The sequence below is a fragment of the Corvus brachyrhynchos genome, unplaced genomic scaffold (genome assembly GCF_000691975.1).
Source record: "Corvus brachyrhynchos isolate BGI_N302 unplaced genomic scaffold, ASM69197v1 scaffold255, whole genome shotgun sequence".
In the NCBI taxonomy this organism is placed as follows: Eukaryota; Metazoa; Chordata; class Aves; order Passeriformes; family Corvidae; genus Corvus; species Corvus brachyrhynchos.
Window position 1 is genome coordinate 1936831 of NW_008238358.1, and position 16507 is coordinate 1953337.

General features: G+C 37.4%; 1 protein-coding gene across 1 annotated transcript in view; it reads left to right on the plus strand.

The window, feature by feature from the left end:
- The window catches only part of RAPH1 (Ras association (RalGDS/AF-6) and pleckstrin homology domains 1), a 59901-nt gene that overhangs the window by 16680 nt on the left and 26714 nt on the right, over positions 1-16507 (plus strand). Inside the window, exon 5 of the mRNA XM_017735562.1 lies at positions 15748-15825. Coding sequence (XP_017591051.1) covers positions 15748-15825 — 78 coding nt within the window. The remainder of the gene's footprint in view (positions 1-15747; positions 15826-16507) is intronic.

The window sequence follows — 16507 nt, forward strand, 5'->3', positions numbered from 1 at the left end:
GATCCCGGGGCTTCTCCAGCAGAAGGAAAAGCAGCTGAAGAAAGCAGCCTCTCTCTCTGTCCAAACACCGGAGACCGACTGCCCACACACCCAGGTGAAACAAAAGAGTAGCCAGATGCACCCCACCCCCAGTGGGTAGGTCTTTGATTTTCTGAAGTACCCAGCAATTTGTCCCCCTAGCAACACATATAGGGAAAATTCCTTTAACAGAAAAAAAAGACCAGGAGAGTTCCTAAAACCCCAACAGGAATACTTTGTCTAATGTAGATGACTAATCAGCCTGTAACAGTAACAAATCATGGAAAATTTCTCTTAGTAGTATCATTTGTTCAAAATTTTAATAAGCAACTCTAGGATGACTATGCTTGAGCTAGGGAGGTTTAACCAGATGACCAACTGTGGTCCCTTCTAGCCTTACCCACACTGTGATTCTGTGTGTGAAGAGGTCAGGCAGCTCTGTTACCCAATGCTGTTACTTCAGTCTCTCAGTGTCTGTTTTCCTTTTCTGAGGTTTTAATAAGAATAAACTGTAACCGCTTTTTCAACAAATTTTTTCTAGTACTAATCTAAACCTCCTCTGCTGCAACTTGAAGCCTTTTATCTTGTCCTGTCTCTTGTTACGTGCAGGAAGAGACTGTCACCCACCTGTTCACACCTCCTTTTAGGTGTTTGTAGAGAGTGATGAGGTGTCCCCTGAGCCTCTTTCTTGCTAGGCTAAACAACCCCCTTTGCAAAGGAAAGCAGAAAATAGATATTTTTAGTCAGATGTTTATCGTATTGTATCGATATGAATAAATTTCATGTGAATACATAATCTCAAAGAGATCAGAAAAACCAATTTCAGCTCTCCTTTCCCATCTTTGGGTCAAAATTACAAAAATTATTTTTAATCTTTAATTCTTGAGTTCTCTTTTGAAAATAGTGGATTCTAATTCTTGAAGCTGGAATCTAAAGAATTAAATGTCAGGGTGTAGTTGAAATGGAAGCTGTAGTAATCTTTTCAACAAAGATTTGCAAGCATATAGCTCGCTAGTGAACGCTGTATACTGAGTTTTCCCTGATTTTTTTAGTTTGTTTCTTAGGGGCCGAGAATGCTTTTTAAAAAGGCTTTTGTAGTGTTTCTCAACTGTGATATTAAATCCAGAATAGTGGCACAAGAGTGCCACCAGCTGGTTTAATTAAACACGTGTATTTATTGTTAAGCTCCTGTTCAAGAGTTTTGCAAGAAACACATGGCAAGATAATTACATGCACAAGTCCTCAATGTGCTCTTACTGCCTTTTTTTTTATGTACTAAGGTAAGTTATTCTGCTGTACATACCTTGAGTGAATGACGTCTTTGAATGTACAGATAGTGTTTAACAAGGAAGGAAGTTTTCTATTTAACATGTTTAAGGCATTAGAATAGTAAGATAAAATACTTCAGAAGATCACCAGGTCATCTTTTTCTTACACTTCCCACCCCAGTTTTTGATCATTATTTGTAAACTGTCAGTGTAAAGAACATATTTGATGCCTTTCAGACTGTGTTGTACTGTTTTTAAACTCTGTATGCCTGTATTCTCAGCCTTTACCTTAAAATTGGAGGAATTAGATGCAACTTAGTCTCTTAGCGATGAGACTGAATCTTTCTGAATTGATCCCACTTTTCTGTACTAAGTGATAATCAGACATAACAAGAAAATGGATAAGTGTTCAGATTTTGCAAAAATATGCAAGTAGAATTGAAGAGAGGAGACCATGTATAATACAGCATCTTACTTGTGAACCAGTGGGCTGCTACCATGGCAAGATGGGCTACTTGGCCTTCGTGCATCAGACCCTAGCTAGACAGCTCAGTTTATCACCTCTTCTTAAGTGCTTTTCTTAAAATCCACCTGTCAGTTATTGTCTGTAAAAAATAAATCTAATATGCTGGGTAATTCAGTGATAGTTTGGGGGTTTTTTGAAACTGACTTTCAGCTCAAGACCTCTTAATCTCAAGAATTGAAACAACCCAGTGAATATTACATAATGGAGCTGACAAGGACAATAGCTGAGAAAATCTTGAAGTTTTGGCCATGTAGAGCATTACTGGTCATTTAGTTTGTACAATTAATTGTATTCTGAAAATCTGAAAGGTCTTTTCATTTCCTGGTAGCCCATCTGTTCTATCATGTTTAGCAAACATGCTTTGTAGGTATAGGATTGGTGATGGGTGTAAAAGTATTTCAGTATTGAAAAAACTATCTGGTTTAAGCAGCTGCTGTGTATTTAAGTAGTGTGTTGAGTTTTCTGAAATGCACTGAAATGCAACTTTCAGCAGCTGGTCCATGAACGTCTGGTATTTAGATCTGAAGGTAGTGGATGTTACATTTCTGTCTTCAAAGAAAGGATATAGGAAATCTTTGAAGTCCAAAACATAGTTTGGAGCAAGACTATAGTCCATGTTCTTATAAACATCAAGGCTAGCTGTCTTTGCTGAATGAAGTGTACATGAACACTATTAATTTTTTTTTCCTAACAGAGTTTAGAACTCTTAAGTGTTAATGCTAATTTTACTCAAATCTAATTTTCTGTGTTGTTGATTATCCACAGAAGCTAAAGTTTGTTACGGAGGCATTAGTAGGCTTCTTTATTTGGTTTTTTTACTTCAGGTATTTTGATAATCGTATCTGAATTTTTTTAAGTACAAAATCCTTTTGCACAAAATATTTTTGTGCATGGCTGTTTTGGCATCCCATGAGAAAGGTATACATTTAATTTTATAGAAAGTTAGTTTTCCAATCAGCAGATCTTTTGTAGCATTTTGAGGATTTTTTTATTATTAAACGTCCATGGTTTTCAGTGTGACTTGGAATAATTGCTGCTGGGCATTAAAATATGACACAGTTCAAAACAGTCATCATTGTCTGCTTCTACTTCTTGTATAAAATGGTTTTCCTGGTTTTGATATGTTTTCTTTCATTATTTTTCACTTTTAACCAGGTTGAGTTCCTGCAACTTAGTTTGAAGTCTGTTCCATATTATAGGGAAGGACTAAGCCAGAAGTGAATAGCTTCCTATGGATTGTGTTAAAGTTGTCTCCAAAAGAAGTAATTTTGGCACAGAAAAGTTGTAAACATATTTGGTACCTGATGGTAGGCTTCATCAAAAGAAAGAAGAGTACTTTTTGAAGATTATATAAAGAAATGAACTCAGTGAGTTTTGGGCTACAGTGTTACTGCCTATCCCAGCTTCCTGATGTGAAATCTTGTAAGAGAGTTTATATTGACAGTTTCCATGTGACAGAAGGAAACATGTCATATTGCCTCTTAAGAGTCCTCTTAAATCCCTATCACTTTTTCCTTCCGGGATGCTCACTGGCCTATGGTATTTTGAGTTCTGCCTGAGTAGTAGTGATGCTGGATTAACTGGGAATCCTGAGTGGAGTCTGGCTCCCTAATAATCATTTAAAATATCAAAGTATAAGTGTTGGTTTTAAAATTCTTTTAGTGACAGATAGATCCCCTTCTAGTAGAAAATTTTAACATCTGCTAATGTCTAGTTAAGAGAGCTTTTTAAATACATATAATGGAAATAACTTTAATGAGCTTTTGCAGTAATAATTTTATACAAAAACTTAAAACAAGGCATGGCTGTTATTAATGGTTAGATTTTTAAAAAGCTATACTACACATAAAAAATACAACTTAAACCCGACATCTTAGTAGAAGTAAAGAATTGTAAGTAGCTTTAGACTGTGCACATGTTGTATACTCTTTGTGCTTGCCCCCCTAAATTGTGACCTAGAAATATGTGATCTTTCAAAGAATTTGGTAGATTAGGCATCAGATCTTTGACTTGGTGTTATTCATGTTTAATTAGCTGCACTGAGTATTTTAGTGAATGCAGGAAATAAATACTCTTCCAGCACTGTTACAATCCGGTTCTTCTACAATTTTATGCTTAGTGTAAAGGACTGCATGGTTTTGTTTTCTCTGAAGCTGTTGTCAAATTTTGACACTTCCCTTTTGTTTCAGACTACTTTTACCTTCCAACCGCATTTAATTCTGGTTGTGTGACAATTTGAAAAAAACCTTTTAAACTGAAAATAGCCTGTATGAAAAATGATGGCCTTGTACTCGGGAAGCCGTCAGCTTACTGCAACAGGATAGAAAAATGCATGGCATTTCAGGAGTGGGAGGGACACATACTAGTTTATGTAATTGGAATTGGTTTTATATCCTAAATGAATCTAAGGTGAGGCACTGCGGGAGGGATGACTTTGTTGCCAGAGCTTGAGTTCTCATTGTTGCAATGGGAGCAGGTGGAAGAACAGATGCTTTTCATGGTGGAAGACTAGAAGTGTCTCCCTAGGAGTAATTAGTGTTTTGTTTTCCTGGATTTCATTGCTGTTCTTTTTAGTCTAGTGAAGTACTTGGGGCAGAAAAGTAGGTTAATTTGTTTGGCAAGATCAGGCATTTATATTGTCAGAGCTTTGGTACATATTTCAAGTCCCTAAGTAGAGGGGAAGAGTGGGCTATTTTGATCCTCTGTGTGGTCCTCTGTGAGGAACAGTGGAATATTCTAGGAGCAATATCTGTTTATCTTCAGAGCTGGATGTGTGAGCTGAAGTCTTTCTTTAAAATAGACTAAGTGCATTGTTCTAAAATGAAATTTAATTTATTATCTACTGGTTTGTGCATGCCAAATATTTTAAAAATTGTATGTGCATGTAGTTATTATTTAGCTGAGCTATAGTTTCTAGAACTTGGGCTTTCCTGTTACTTTGCTACTTCTGCTCCTTCTAGCTTTTGGGTATGTGTAGTACTGCAGAATTTGTTATAGGGTAGGAAGAAGCCATGCACAAAAAAATGTCTGGAAAAGAGCTGTTGCCTTCCTATTTCTAGGCATGTGAGCTCTGCAGCTCCAATTCACATAGGTAGTTCTCATCACACTGATGTTCCACATTTTACTGGCCAACTCCTATTCTCATAAAATATCATCATCAAAGTTTCAAGTGGCTATTATGTTGTAAGAAGGATATGGCATTCCCATTTTTGGATAGAAGCTCCTTGTCAGAGAAAATGTAGTTAAATGCAAGCTAGCAGCAGCCAAGATGACCAAGATAGGAAGAAGGTTAATTGGCCTTTCCTGTAGGAGAAATATTCTCCAGCAAATAATATTTCCTTTAAGGAGAAATTCAATATCCTCTTTTTATCCTGACGCTATTGTTGACTAATAGGCTAAGACAGATGGTGCGTAAACTCTAAGGAAGAGGCTGCAAGCGTACATTATAACGTTCCTTCTACTGCAGTGCTCCATTTGGCCAGAAAGTGATCCATATTAATCAGAGTCCATGATGACTGACAAGAACTCTGTGAAGAAACTCCTGGAAGAATTTCCTTGAACTTGTCACTGGATTTTTATGTATACTTTTGGGGTTTGGATTGACCCAACCATTTTATTCTGCAAGTAGTGTAGCAATATGTTGTAATGAGACCATCCTAAACTCACTCTGTGGGAAGTTAGAGCCTCTGTGTAAGAAAGGATACAATTCAGTATGACTGTAAATAATTATACCAGGTTTTACAAACCCTCAACAGTGTGGCTTGAGCTAGGCAGCACTGCTGGGCTTCTAAAACATATGATGTCAATACAAACAGTAATTAATATGCAAGCAGAAAAATCTTCATTTACTCTGTAACATAACCTGTGTCTGTATTAGTGGCTAAATACCCAGGTGGAGCTTGCCTGGAGCCTGGGTTTAACTTCAAATGCTATGTAGAGTCTTTCCTGAGGTGTAACTTTTAAAGCCTCCTGGGGATCCTTAATTGTTCATCCCAGTGTGTGTCAGTCACATCAAGTAAACTCTCCCTGCAGGAACTGTATTTGCCAAACTATTTGATACTGCCTTGCATGAAGTTGTAGACGTGGGCTCTTCATTTTTTTCAGACTATACCTTATTGTGGCACTGAAGAAGAGGTGGGATTCTGTACTGCTAATTACTAAACAGAAGTATAGTAGGCATGTATAGTTGTCATGCCCTGTTCTGTATAGCATTGGAACAAATAAGGCTGAGACAGTTGCATCCACATGGGGCAAAACTTGCAGTACAGTGGTGGTACACGGGAGATGTACTTCATGCTCTTTTAAGTTGTTTAAATGCTCTTGTTAAGTGCCACAGTACTAGTCTTAATTTCTGTAGCAGACATGGCTATGTGGTTCTGAAAATCGCTGCATGATGATGGTTTTGCTGCCTGTAGCAGGTGCTAGAGAAGATCATCACTCTCGGATCTGTCATTAACTGATCTCTGTCTTTCTCTACTGGTTGCTTCCCCTCTACTGATTGTGTTTCCCATTTCGAAAACACACAAAAATAAACTTTCTGCTAATTTATCTTCCCAAGAGGAGCGCGGGCATTTGTAATTTTATAATTTGGGCTATACAAGGGAAGAGAGACTTCAGTCCTTTAAATAAAAGGACATGAATTTTAAGTCAGGTTGGTTTATTGTTATGGTAATACCTTTCTTCTTTAAGAATGAAGCAACAACCAGTGTAGGAAGCATAAAACGAGTATGTCTCCCAGATGACCAGTTTATAGTGGCTTTATAAGTAGAATGTTGAGTTTTAGAAGGCTGGACAGGATTTTGAAGAAGATTGTAAGTGCATATTTTCTTACTTTTATAGTTCTAAATGTCTTTACAAATAAGTTTTCTCTTGCAGAAAAGAAACCAGTGGCAGGTAAGCAAAAGTTTTCTTAATTCTATTCTGTGACATTTTGTACAGAAGAAGATTAAAACAGTGTTTTCTATTAGCACAATTGCTTTTAAATCAGTGTATCAGGCTTGTAGCATTTGGGAATATTCATGTTTTTATGGGAGGGGAAAAAAGTGATGGTGTAAGGTTTTTTTCTTTTAAACTCTGCTTTATCTTCTGTAATCAAGACACCATAAAATTACTATACTGACTTCCTTTGACTTATGTTCTTTCTCTTTCTTTCTGCACAAGCACTCCTATTTGGACAGGGAAACCTCCCTTCTTCTGAGAAACATTGCAGGAAAGCCTTCTCATTTGCTGACCAAGGTGACGATGCTTCTTTCTACTGTATGTGACTATTTCTATGTAGAAAGAATGCTTTTGCTGTGTGCTATGCTCCTCCACCCCTGCTCTATCCAGGAACTTCTGCATTTACTTACGTGATTTTCCTGATTATCCAAGGTGCTTTTAAAGGCTGAATTTTATTGTTTGTTTCTGCAGATTTATGAAAGTGTTCAAGTTCTTGACAAATACTTAATAGCCATATTAGCAGGTAAAATACCTTAGTTGAAAAGGAAATGTACTGAGCTAGAAGTTCTTTTGTTCCTATTGCCATTCACTAGTTAAAAAAAACCAAAAAAACCAAAAAAACCCAAAAAAACAAACACACAAAAAAACCCCCCAAAACCTAACTGTGAAAAATATGTGGGATTGTTCAGTAGTTTTAAAGGGCATTAGTAGCCTTAAATAAAATAAGTTCTCTTGCTGTATTGAAGACAAACTAGTAAGTAATGGGATATTTTTTTATAACATTTTGAATGTTGACTGAATGTAATGGGAGGAGAATATCCTAGTAAGACAGTGGTCTAATGAGCCAGGTATGTACAAATCTTGATTATAAATTTATTTTCTTTACAGGAAAGAGGTCAGTAATGTACTAAGAGATCCCAAATTGTCATTCAATTTGATAAGAATTTATCTTCTATATGTATTTCCTTTTGAAACTAGAGTACAAGGGATGGAGCAAGCTATAAATCTCTCTGATGAAAATACAGGCTGGGTGAAGGACAAACAGATTCATGTCCAAGCTCAGAGCTTTGAATATTCAGTAGCTGAGGTGTCAGATGTCTCTGTTGCTAATACATACTGCAAAACAATTTCTGTGGTTATTTTTTAACTCACAGACATTCTAGTGTGGAGAGAGCTCAGGCAAGCCTGAAGTAACAAAATGCAACTTGGCAACTTCAAAACAATTAGGATAATGTTCACTGGGCTTAAGTAGTCTGTATTTAGCAATAAAAGTTTAGAACTAGTTCACTGCTTTTTCTTAAATACCCTAATATTCTTCTCAAAATGCTCTGCATGTAACTTGACAACAAGTTTTCTGGCTGTCTTCCAGAGGAGTACAAACAGCCAAAAGCAAGTAATCTGCTCTTGTGATTGTTTTGCTTAAATTTTAAGTCCGTATCTCTGCCTCGACCCACCCCCAATAGCTCTTGGCACCCCTGCATGGCCCAACAAAGCAAACAGCCACCAAAACAGCAATTGGCTTGATTGCAAATAGATTAACAACAGCTGTGGCACAAACAAAAACCACAATTTTCTTTCATCTCCATATGTCTTCAGATCCTCCCTTCTGGTTGTTTATATGTGGGATGAGTGTTAGTTACCATACAGGAACTTCGTTTTAAAGAGTGCATTAAATGATCCCTTTGTGTCATATGATCACGGAGTAGCTCATATCAGGCATTCTGATACACTCTAAAGTTAAATGTTTGTATTTATAAATCTTTGTGTTGGCTAATTAGGCTTCACAGCTCTTTGATTCAGGTGCTTTTGGTGAGCCTTCTGATTTTCTGACAATAATGTTTGGTCAGCTTGTGACTGTTACAGTACAGCTGCACCTTCCACTTTTGACTACTGACCATACAGGCCTGGCATGGAACTTACTGGTCTGACCTCCTGCAAGCAGAAATATCTTCAACAAAATGATGAAATGGAAGCCCACTTTGCTGCTTAGATCTCATCAGCTTGCTGTAACACTGGATAAGCCTCTGTATAAGTGAAGCAGTCCCAAGAAATGGTACATTTCCTTGTAGCAAGGTGTTAGGTCAGTTGACTGTAGGATTGTGTTGCAGGTCTATGCTGATGTCCCTGGTGTGTCAACTATTTCTTACTGTCTTTAACTGTTTCTGTTTTTTCCTCTTCTCTGGTATGTCTGTGTGTTAGATTAGAACCATTTTTGTCCTCTGGTAGTATAACTAATTGTAAAAATTCTAGCCATGAACTAGATTCCTTCTGCATCACAACCATGCACACACACAGTTCCTGTCACAGCATAGGGCAGATCTCAGCACAGAAAATGATGTATTAGTTTTGGTGGTCTCTTCATTTTTAGATACAATTCCAGGTGTTATTGTTCACACAGCATTCAAACCTTTGTTTGAAAACAGAAAGAAGTGAAAGCGTATCTGTAAAATTGTTGAATATTGAAAATAAAGCAAGGTAGCTTTATTGTCAAATCTGCAAGCTTGTTTCCCTATAATGAATATTGAAAACTAAGTTTAGTACTGTGAAATTAGAGCACACACAAATAATTTTGAGAGAGTGTTCAGGACTCAAATACATCTCAGTTTTGGCTGTGAAAATAGAAATGTAACATATTGTGTTTTGAAGTGAGCATTTCTTCTACTGTTCTGATGCATGTGAAGCTGAAACTACGTTCAGGAAGACAGATGATAGTGATTTAATGATGTAATGATTCAGATAATATGTCAGCATCTGAAGGTAAAGGAACCATGTTATATACCATTTCTTGTTGACCTGAAAGGTACATCATTCTTCTTTTCTTGTTGACCTGAAAGACAAAAATTTTTCTTATGAATGTTGATTCCCTTGCTTTGTAGATTTTGGTTCCTGCACACTATAATTCCATCAGACTTTTAATTAAATCAGTTAAGATGTTGACTTCATGCGTCTTAGGCCACTCTGATTCAGATGTGCTCATTCTTGAATTAAGCATCTGTTTGAGATTTTTTTTTAATGCAGTTTAAAAATACAGCAAGTGATTTCTAATCTGCAAAGAATGTAAGGACAATCTAAAAACTCCAGCCTCCTACAGACACTTTCTGAGGAAGTTGGGATGTCCTGTGTAATTTTAATGTCACCTTTTGTCCTTTTTATTATGGTAATGATATTATATACTTTGTCATTATAATAAAAACATAATTTATATATTATTTATCATAATCTGTTATGGTTACATTGTTAGATAATCAGCCAGTGTTCTGAAATCTTTCTGCCCTGTTCCGCATATCAGAGCTTTTTGTCCAACTAAAACTCCTTGCCAGTTAGTTGTACTGTCTCCTCTGTTACATTGTAGTCATCTTTGCACTCGCAGGCTTCCTTACTGTGATTTCTAAGTCCTGTTCTTCCCCCTGGTTTGTTTGGGTTTCTTCCCCTCCCCTTTGCTGTTTTTCTCCTGGTCCCAGATCCCAGTACTTTTTCTTGTATAATTGTTTGCCCTAGTGAGAAGCCTGGCATAGAGCTGTTACTAGGCAGGTCCTGTTCGGAGGCAAGTGGGATGATAATGTAGTGGAGATGGTTGCTTCAAAGCATAAAGAGCCAGTGAAATTCAGTTGGATTTTTTTTATTTCATCACTACCAGATTTGTCAAATCTAGTCTGAGTAGTCTTTCAGGCAGATGGCAGAATGCACATCTCTGCTGATTAAGGTTCTGTTCTGCCATACCTTGAAGAATAACTTCAAAAGGGCATAAGTCTACTTGGAGGCATTAACAAGTGGTGCACCTGAGAGGTCAATAACAGATGCAGTACTTTTCAGCACCTTCCTTAGTGGCATGGGGCCTTCTTTGCCCTTACAGACTGTGGGGAAGAAGATCCCTTCTGTGGGAAATTGTGACAATGGCCAGTGTGACTTTGAGATACATTTAAAATGTGACTGCTGCTTTCCAATTTCCATTCAGAAGCCATCTTTTGTGTTTGAGTTAGGCTTCTAATAGCAAAAAGTTTGTGAATGGTGAACAAAGAAGTAGAGCAAAGGAAAAATATGGCACTATCCCAGTGTAGTGTCACTGTAATATCCAAGATGTTTTCAGGTCTCATAATTCTCAGATGCAACCGCTAAAACAATGCTACCACTTCACAGCCATTTCCATATTTAGTAGCATAATGCAATATGGTGACAATGTCAGGAATATTCCAGAGGTATAGAAAAGTCTGTACTAAACTGGGAAGAAAGAAGGAGGAAATGTGTGGTGAATCTACACGGGAGAGGATGAACCCCTCACCAGGGTGAATGCACACACACACATTAAGTGAGCTTTCGGATACTCACATCTTGCTTCCCTTTCTGCTTTACCCAGACAGAGGTTATTTAGAGTTACTATGAGAAGAAATGCAATGAACATATGTTTGGAGAGTGGCCGTGAACTACTACTGCAAACACAAGCTCACTGCTTATAAATGGACTAAGCACATGTGCAGCAACCGTGGCACATTTTTAGGGTAGGGATATTCTGCTTGTCCTAATGAGTTTATCAAGAAATACAGAAGAACTGCTCTTAATATTCACACATTTGGTTTTAGTGCTGATCACATACACTCTTGTTCTAGTGTTCTTTTTAATAATAAATGAAAGCAATCAAAGAAAAACTTCATTAATGTGATTAATATTCAGACTGATATACATTAAACATGAGGCTAATAAAGATGTCTTGAAGTTTTGGGTAATTACATAAAAATGGAGATGTTAATATGATGTTCTCTGGTAACAGGAACCTCTGCTTCAGTACAAGCTCTGCAAGGAGAGTCCTTGCAAAACAGGTGATTGCCTTTCTACCCAAGGCTAGTTGGGAAAATAAATAGTGGCTACCTGCTTTTAGTCGTTCAGAAGTCAGTGCTACTTGTATTTAGTTATCTTCTTATCTGCATTCAAAGGATTCAGAGAAAAAAAGCAAATATTAAACAAAGATGACATTTCTTAATGCATTTTGTAGTTTCTGCATCTACCTTGCTAACTTAAGTAAAATGTGGAATTTACTTACCTCTTACCATGTAATTACTGGCTTTTCTAAGTACTTTACTTAAGTGTTGCCCCCCCCCCTTTTTTTTCATTCTATTTGTGATGTCTGTAAAAGAGATTAGTTAATAACATTTTAAAAATGTAAAATGAAAGAAAAAATAAAACTCCAACCTAGAAATGCGAGGCACAAAATCGTTTGGGCAAGGTCAGCTCTGCCATTGCACGCATTTTGCATCTTTGATGCTAAAACACAGCTGGAATATCTTGTAACTGCATATTTAATTGGAAACTGGGGGAGGAAACAGCATTTGTCACTATATTACAGAAATCTTAACTTTATATTTTTTTGTGTTATTCTTTCTGATATTTCACTGTAGGTTAAAATTATTCAACACATAGTTCTGGTAAGACCGTTGCACTGAAGAGATACGCATTTTCCATTTTGGTTCACAATATCTTTGAATATTTTGGATTAACAGGTTCTATACATAAGTATGTTGCCAAATAGTCTTTAAATCAGGTGCAACGTTTTCCATAACCAAAAGTAATCTTAGCTCAAAGCTTTAAAATGCAAGTGTAACAACAGTCCCAGAATGTTAAGTGAGGAATTTGTTGCAATTTGGCAGTGATGCATATTGCTACTATAAGAGAATATCCTTTTCCTGCCAGAGGTGGAAATGACTCTCTATTATATTTTGTGTTTTTATAAAGTGTGTGTGTGTGTGTGTGTGTGTGTATGTATGTGTATCTTCTTGGTGTGTTTCCAAGGCTTGCCTGTGACTGTTAAGGCGGTCTAACCATGGAGTGGGTTCTGCTAAACCTTTTCTGCTGTGTCAGTTCTCCTCCAGATCAGCTGCAAGCGAGCTGTGTGTGTGGCCCCAGCAGTGCAGGGGAGGCAGGTGTATGGCCATATCAGGGACTGACATTGTCTGTACCGCCTGTGAAACTGTGACAGCACAGCAGTCCTGCTGTTTACCTGCATATTTATAACCCTCTAGCAACTCCTATCACTGTTGCCAGTATTTGCTAGCAAAGGGGAAATAAATACCTAAGTTAAGTGTGGTTGGACTGGATGTGCTGGCCTTGATAGTTGGTGGCATTGAATAGTTTACAGTTGCAATTGAATATTTTTGCCATCTGTCACCTGTCTCCCTGTGCAGTGAAAAGGGCTGTTAGATGTTAGTACAAGCTGATGGACCGCACATGCTTCCTCCTGGATAGAAGCTGTGTTGCTTTCACATACAGGGAGAGGAGAGAGCCTGTGTTTGTGTGTAAGTGCTGTTGTGTGGTGGCTTTGATGGGCAGGGGACTGTTTTCTTGGGCCATTAGGAGAGGAACGGAATAAATGGTTTGAGTTTTGGTGAGTTACTAAATTATTTTACTAAGGAATCAAAATGCATAGTTCTTCCTCCTCCTCCCAAGAAATATTGTTTGCCACATCAGCAGTGGTGCAGCAGTGGCCTGAGCTTAGTTTAATACTGCTCAGAATATCTTAAAATCTTTGACTACTATATGCTTTCAGAAATTTTGAATTCTTGCTTTCTTTTCCTCACTGTGTTTTCCAGTTAGTAAATTCACACCTCTTTTTATAGCTTGTTACTGGTTGAAACCAGTTCTTACTTGGAAAATTGTAAATCTGTTTTGTTTTGGGTGTTTTTTTACTTTAAACTGAGTTTGTTAAATTCTAATAAAAGTATAAGGAATCCTAATCTCTGGACCCACATTAAATTGAGTAGGAAATGAAAAGTAATTGGTACACATTAAAATAGTAAATCCTTAAAGTCTTTTTTCATCTACATATTTATTTACTTTTAAAAGCATTTAGGGAATGATGGATTACAAACTCTGAGGTCACCAAAGCTATTTTAGCTGTGTTGGTGCAGGTGTATGAGAGGCCACAAGCTTGTTGCTTGCCCTGGTGTTGCTGCCTGTGCGCTGTGGTGTGCACTGTGGCGGGCAGGTGCTCCTGGTGCTTTGCACAGGCGTACAGTGAAATGGGCTGGAAAATTGTGCTGCTTGACTTGAATGAAGAGCAAACCCAAACATGCTGACAACTTTTGTACAGCAGTAGAGGTTTTGGTTGGGTTAATGAGCAGCTTTTTTAAACTATGAACTACAGTTCCTCCAAATATATGATAAAATGTGTCTTTTGCTTTTTCTGATTTCATGATGAACAGGTGCATAGCATCACTTTTAGAGACTTACAGGTCTTTCACAGAATCACTGAATAAGCTCAGTTGGAAGGGACCTAGAAGGATCATTGAGTCCATCTCCTGGGCCTGCACAGGACATCCCCAAGAGTCACACCATGTGCCTGAGAGTGTTGTCCAAATGCTTCTTGCGCTCTGTCAGGCTTGGTGCTGTGAAGCCTCATTTTTTAGTAATGATTTATTTCTACACATTGAAATGGTTAATGTTAAGAAATAGGAAGAATAAATGTTTCTTGGTATCATGACATGGTTTGTTTTTCACAGAATGCTAATCTGATTTAACCTTTCTAAGCCATAGGACACCATTGCTATTGTGAATAAAAAGCTGTAGTTCCCTGTAGACTAATAAAAGCTATGTTCCTGGGTAATTCAGTTCCCAGATAAGGTTTCAGGCTCACATTATTTCTGCTCATGTCAATTTACTGATTGATTTTATTGAAAAGAATTACGTTTCTCACAAGGCAGCATACTGTCCTGTCCAGCTGATGTTTTTTCTAGTGCACAGGATGGTCACAGGTGTGAAGAACCAAAAGCTACTAAGAGTGCAGTAAAATAACATGGGAATGTTACTTAGCAGTTGGTATAAATATTAGTAACTTACTAAGAAGTCAAAACCTTAAGCTTTGTGGATTTCAGTATAGCTGAATCTTGACTTTTTCGAGAAAAGCAACCATCTAAACACATGGTAAAGAAACTGAATGACATTCATAGAAGAAAGCAATAGAGAACTAAATGTTTGTGGCATGCTAAATGTTTTGATGGGATGTGGTAGTTTGGCTCTGGGAAAAATATTAATTATTCTTTTGTAAGGGTACTGAATATTTTGGAAGGGATTTGTGTGGTTTTTAATAGACTTGTTTGTGCTAGAGATTTTAAAATAATTATGATGTTTTTGGATATTAATCACAATGAAGATCCACATCTTAAGATTTTGAAAGTCTGAAAACTGCATATGTCATTTTCAAAACGGTGGTTGCTTTTTTTGCTGCATGTTTCAAATGCAATTTCAACACAAGTATCTATAATCTCCAGAACTTAAAAATTTGTATTGCTAGTCTTAACTTTACAGTTTTATTTAGTGTCAGCAGATAGATTTAAGTTACCTGAATTTTGAATGTATTTCCAATTGTAATAAAAAGAGGTGACTTAGAAGAGCAAAAGAATGCTTATTTGCCTTGTGTCTTAAACTACTTAAAGCAGGGAGAAATACAGCTTGGATTTAGTAAAGATAAAGGGAGTGTTCAAGCCTCTTACTGCAAATGGATTTAATAGTTCAAAATCTTTCAAACTGATGCATGTAGTATGGAATCCTAGTTATAGGATGTGTTTCTGTACTTTCTGTGAGCTGTTAAATTCAGATACTTCTTGGCATGCTATTTGTGTTTTACGTTGATCAAACAAAAATCTATTGGGTGTACTCCGTTGTGCACTCAAGTTGAATATGTGTTTTCCCTACCTATGACTGTAAATATATAATATGCTGAAATATTTGGTAGCATAAGGCTATTTACAGTACAGGAGAACGGAGAAATGCCAAATGTCTATTGTATGTTCCTTTGGAAATAATGGCAGTTGTATTTCTAAATATTAGATAGGAACACTTTTTGTCTTAAAAAGTAATAGTTTTCATCATCACTAAGAAATAGTTGGAGATTTATAGGTGAGCAAATCAGCATTTCAGATCATGTTTTAAAGCATGGTAGCCTCAAACTTAAGCCCACTGAAACCTGACTGAAGTTTGTGTTAACTGGAATTGTGTGTTGTGTCCCCCTAGGAGGAACAAGCTGCTAAATTGAAAGCTGAGAAGATTAGGGTTGCATTAGAGAAGATTAAAGAAGCACAAGTGAAAAAGGTAAGTTAGTTATACCAATTTATACGATCCTTATTTTATTTTTTTTTTCACTTGGAAAATGAGGGCAAACTTCTTCTCATTTGTTTCTATTGCCCTTTATAAAATAGGAACACTGTAGTGTTCTAATCTTGAGCAGTAATGTGGTTTCCCATCTAGATTGGACCTAATCAGGAACATCCTAGGATATGGAATAACATTATGTTTTTCTTAAGGAATAGCTTGTTTTTCAGCTAGTGCTCATTGGGAAGATTTTACCAACTTCCACCCAGAACTGAAATGAAGGTCCAGGCTCCTAAGATTGTTCTTGTATATTCTGCAGTCACATGATTAAAATTTGTGCCTGTTTTCTTCACACACCTTTTCCCATTATGCATAGCAGGATTTGCCAGTGATAAATGGAAGACAGTCATAGGTTAGCAAGCATAGTCCCGGAAGGGATGTCCTTGCTAAGGGGTGCTTACAGTTTCCTCTGGGACCTGATAGAACCTATCAGCTGGCCAGTTTGAATATGGACAATTCTCTAAGCCACTTAAAGTTGTGACCACCTCTGTGATCCACATTTAAGAATAGGCAAACTCCCCCTCCAAGCTCTCTCTCGTTTCCGGCACTGGCACAGGTGGCTGCGGCCCCGTGTGGGGGCCAGCGGGCCCGGCCCAGGCCCTGCTTGGGCCAGGCCGGGCCG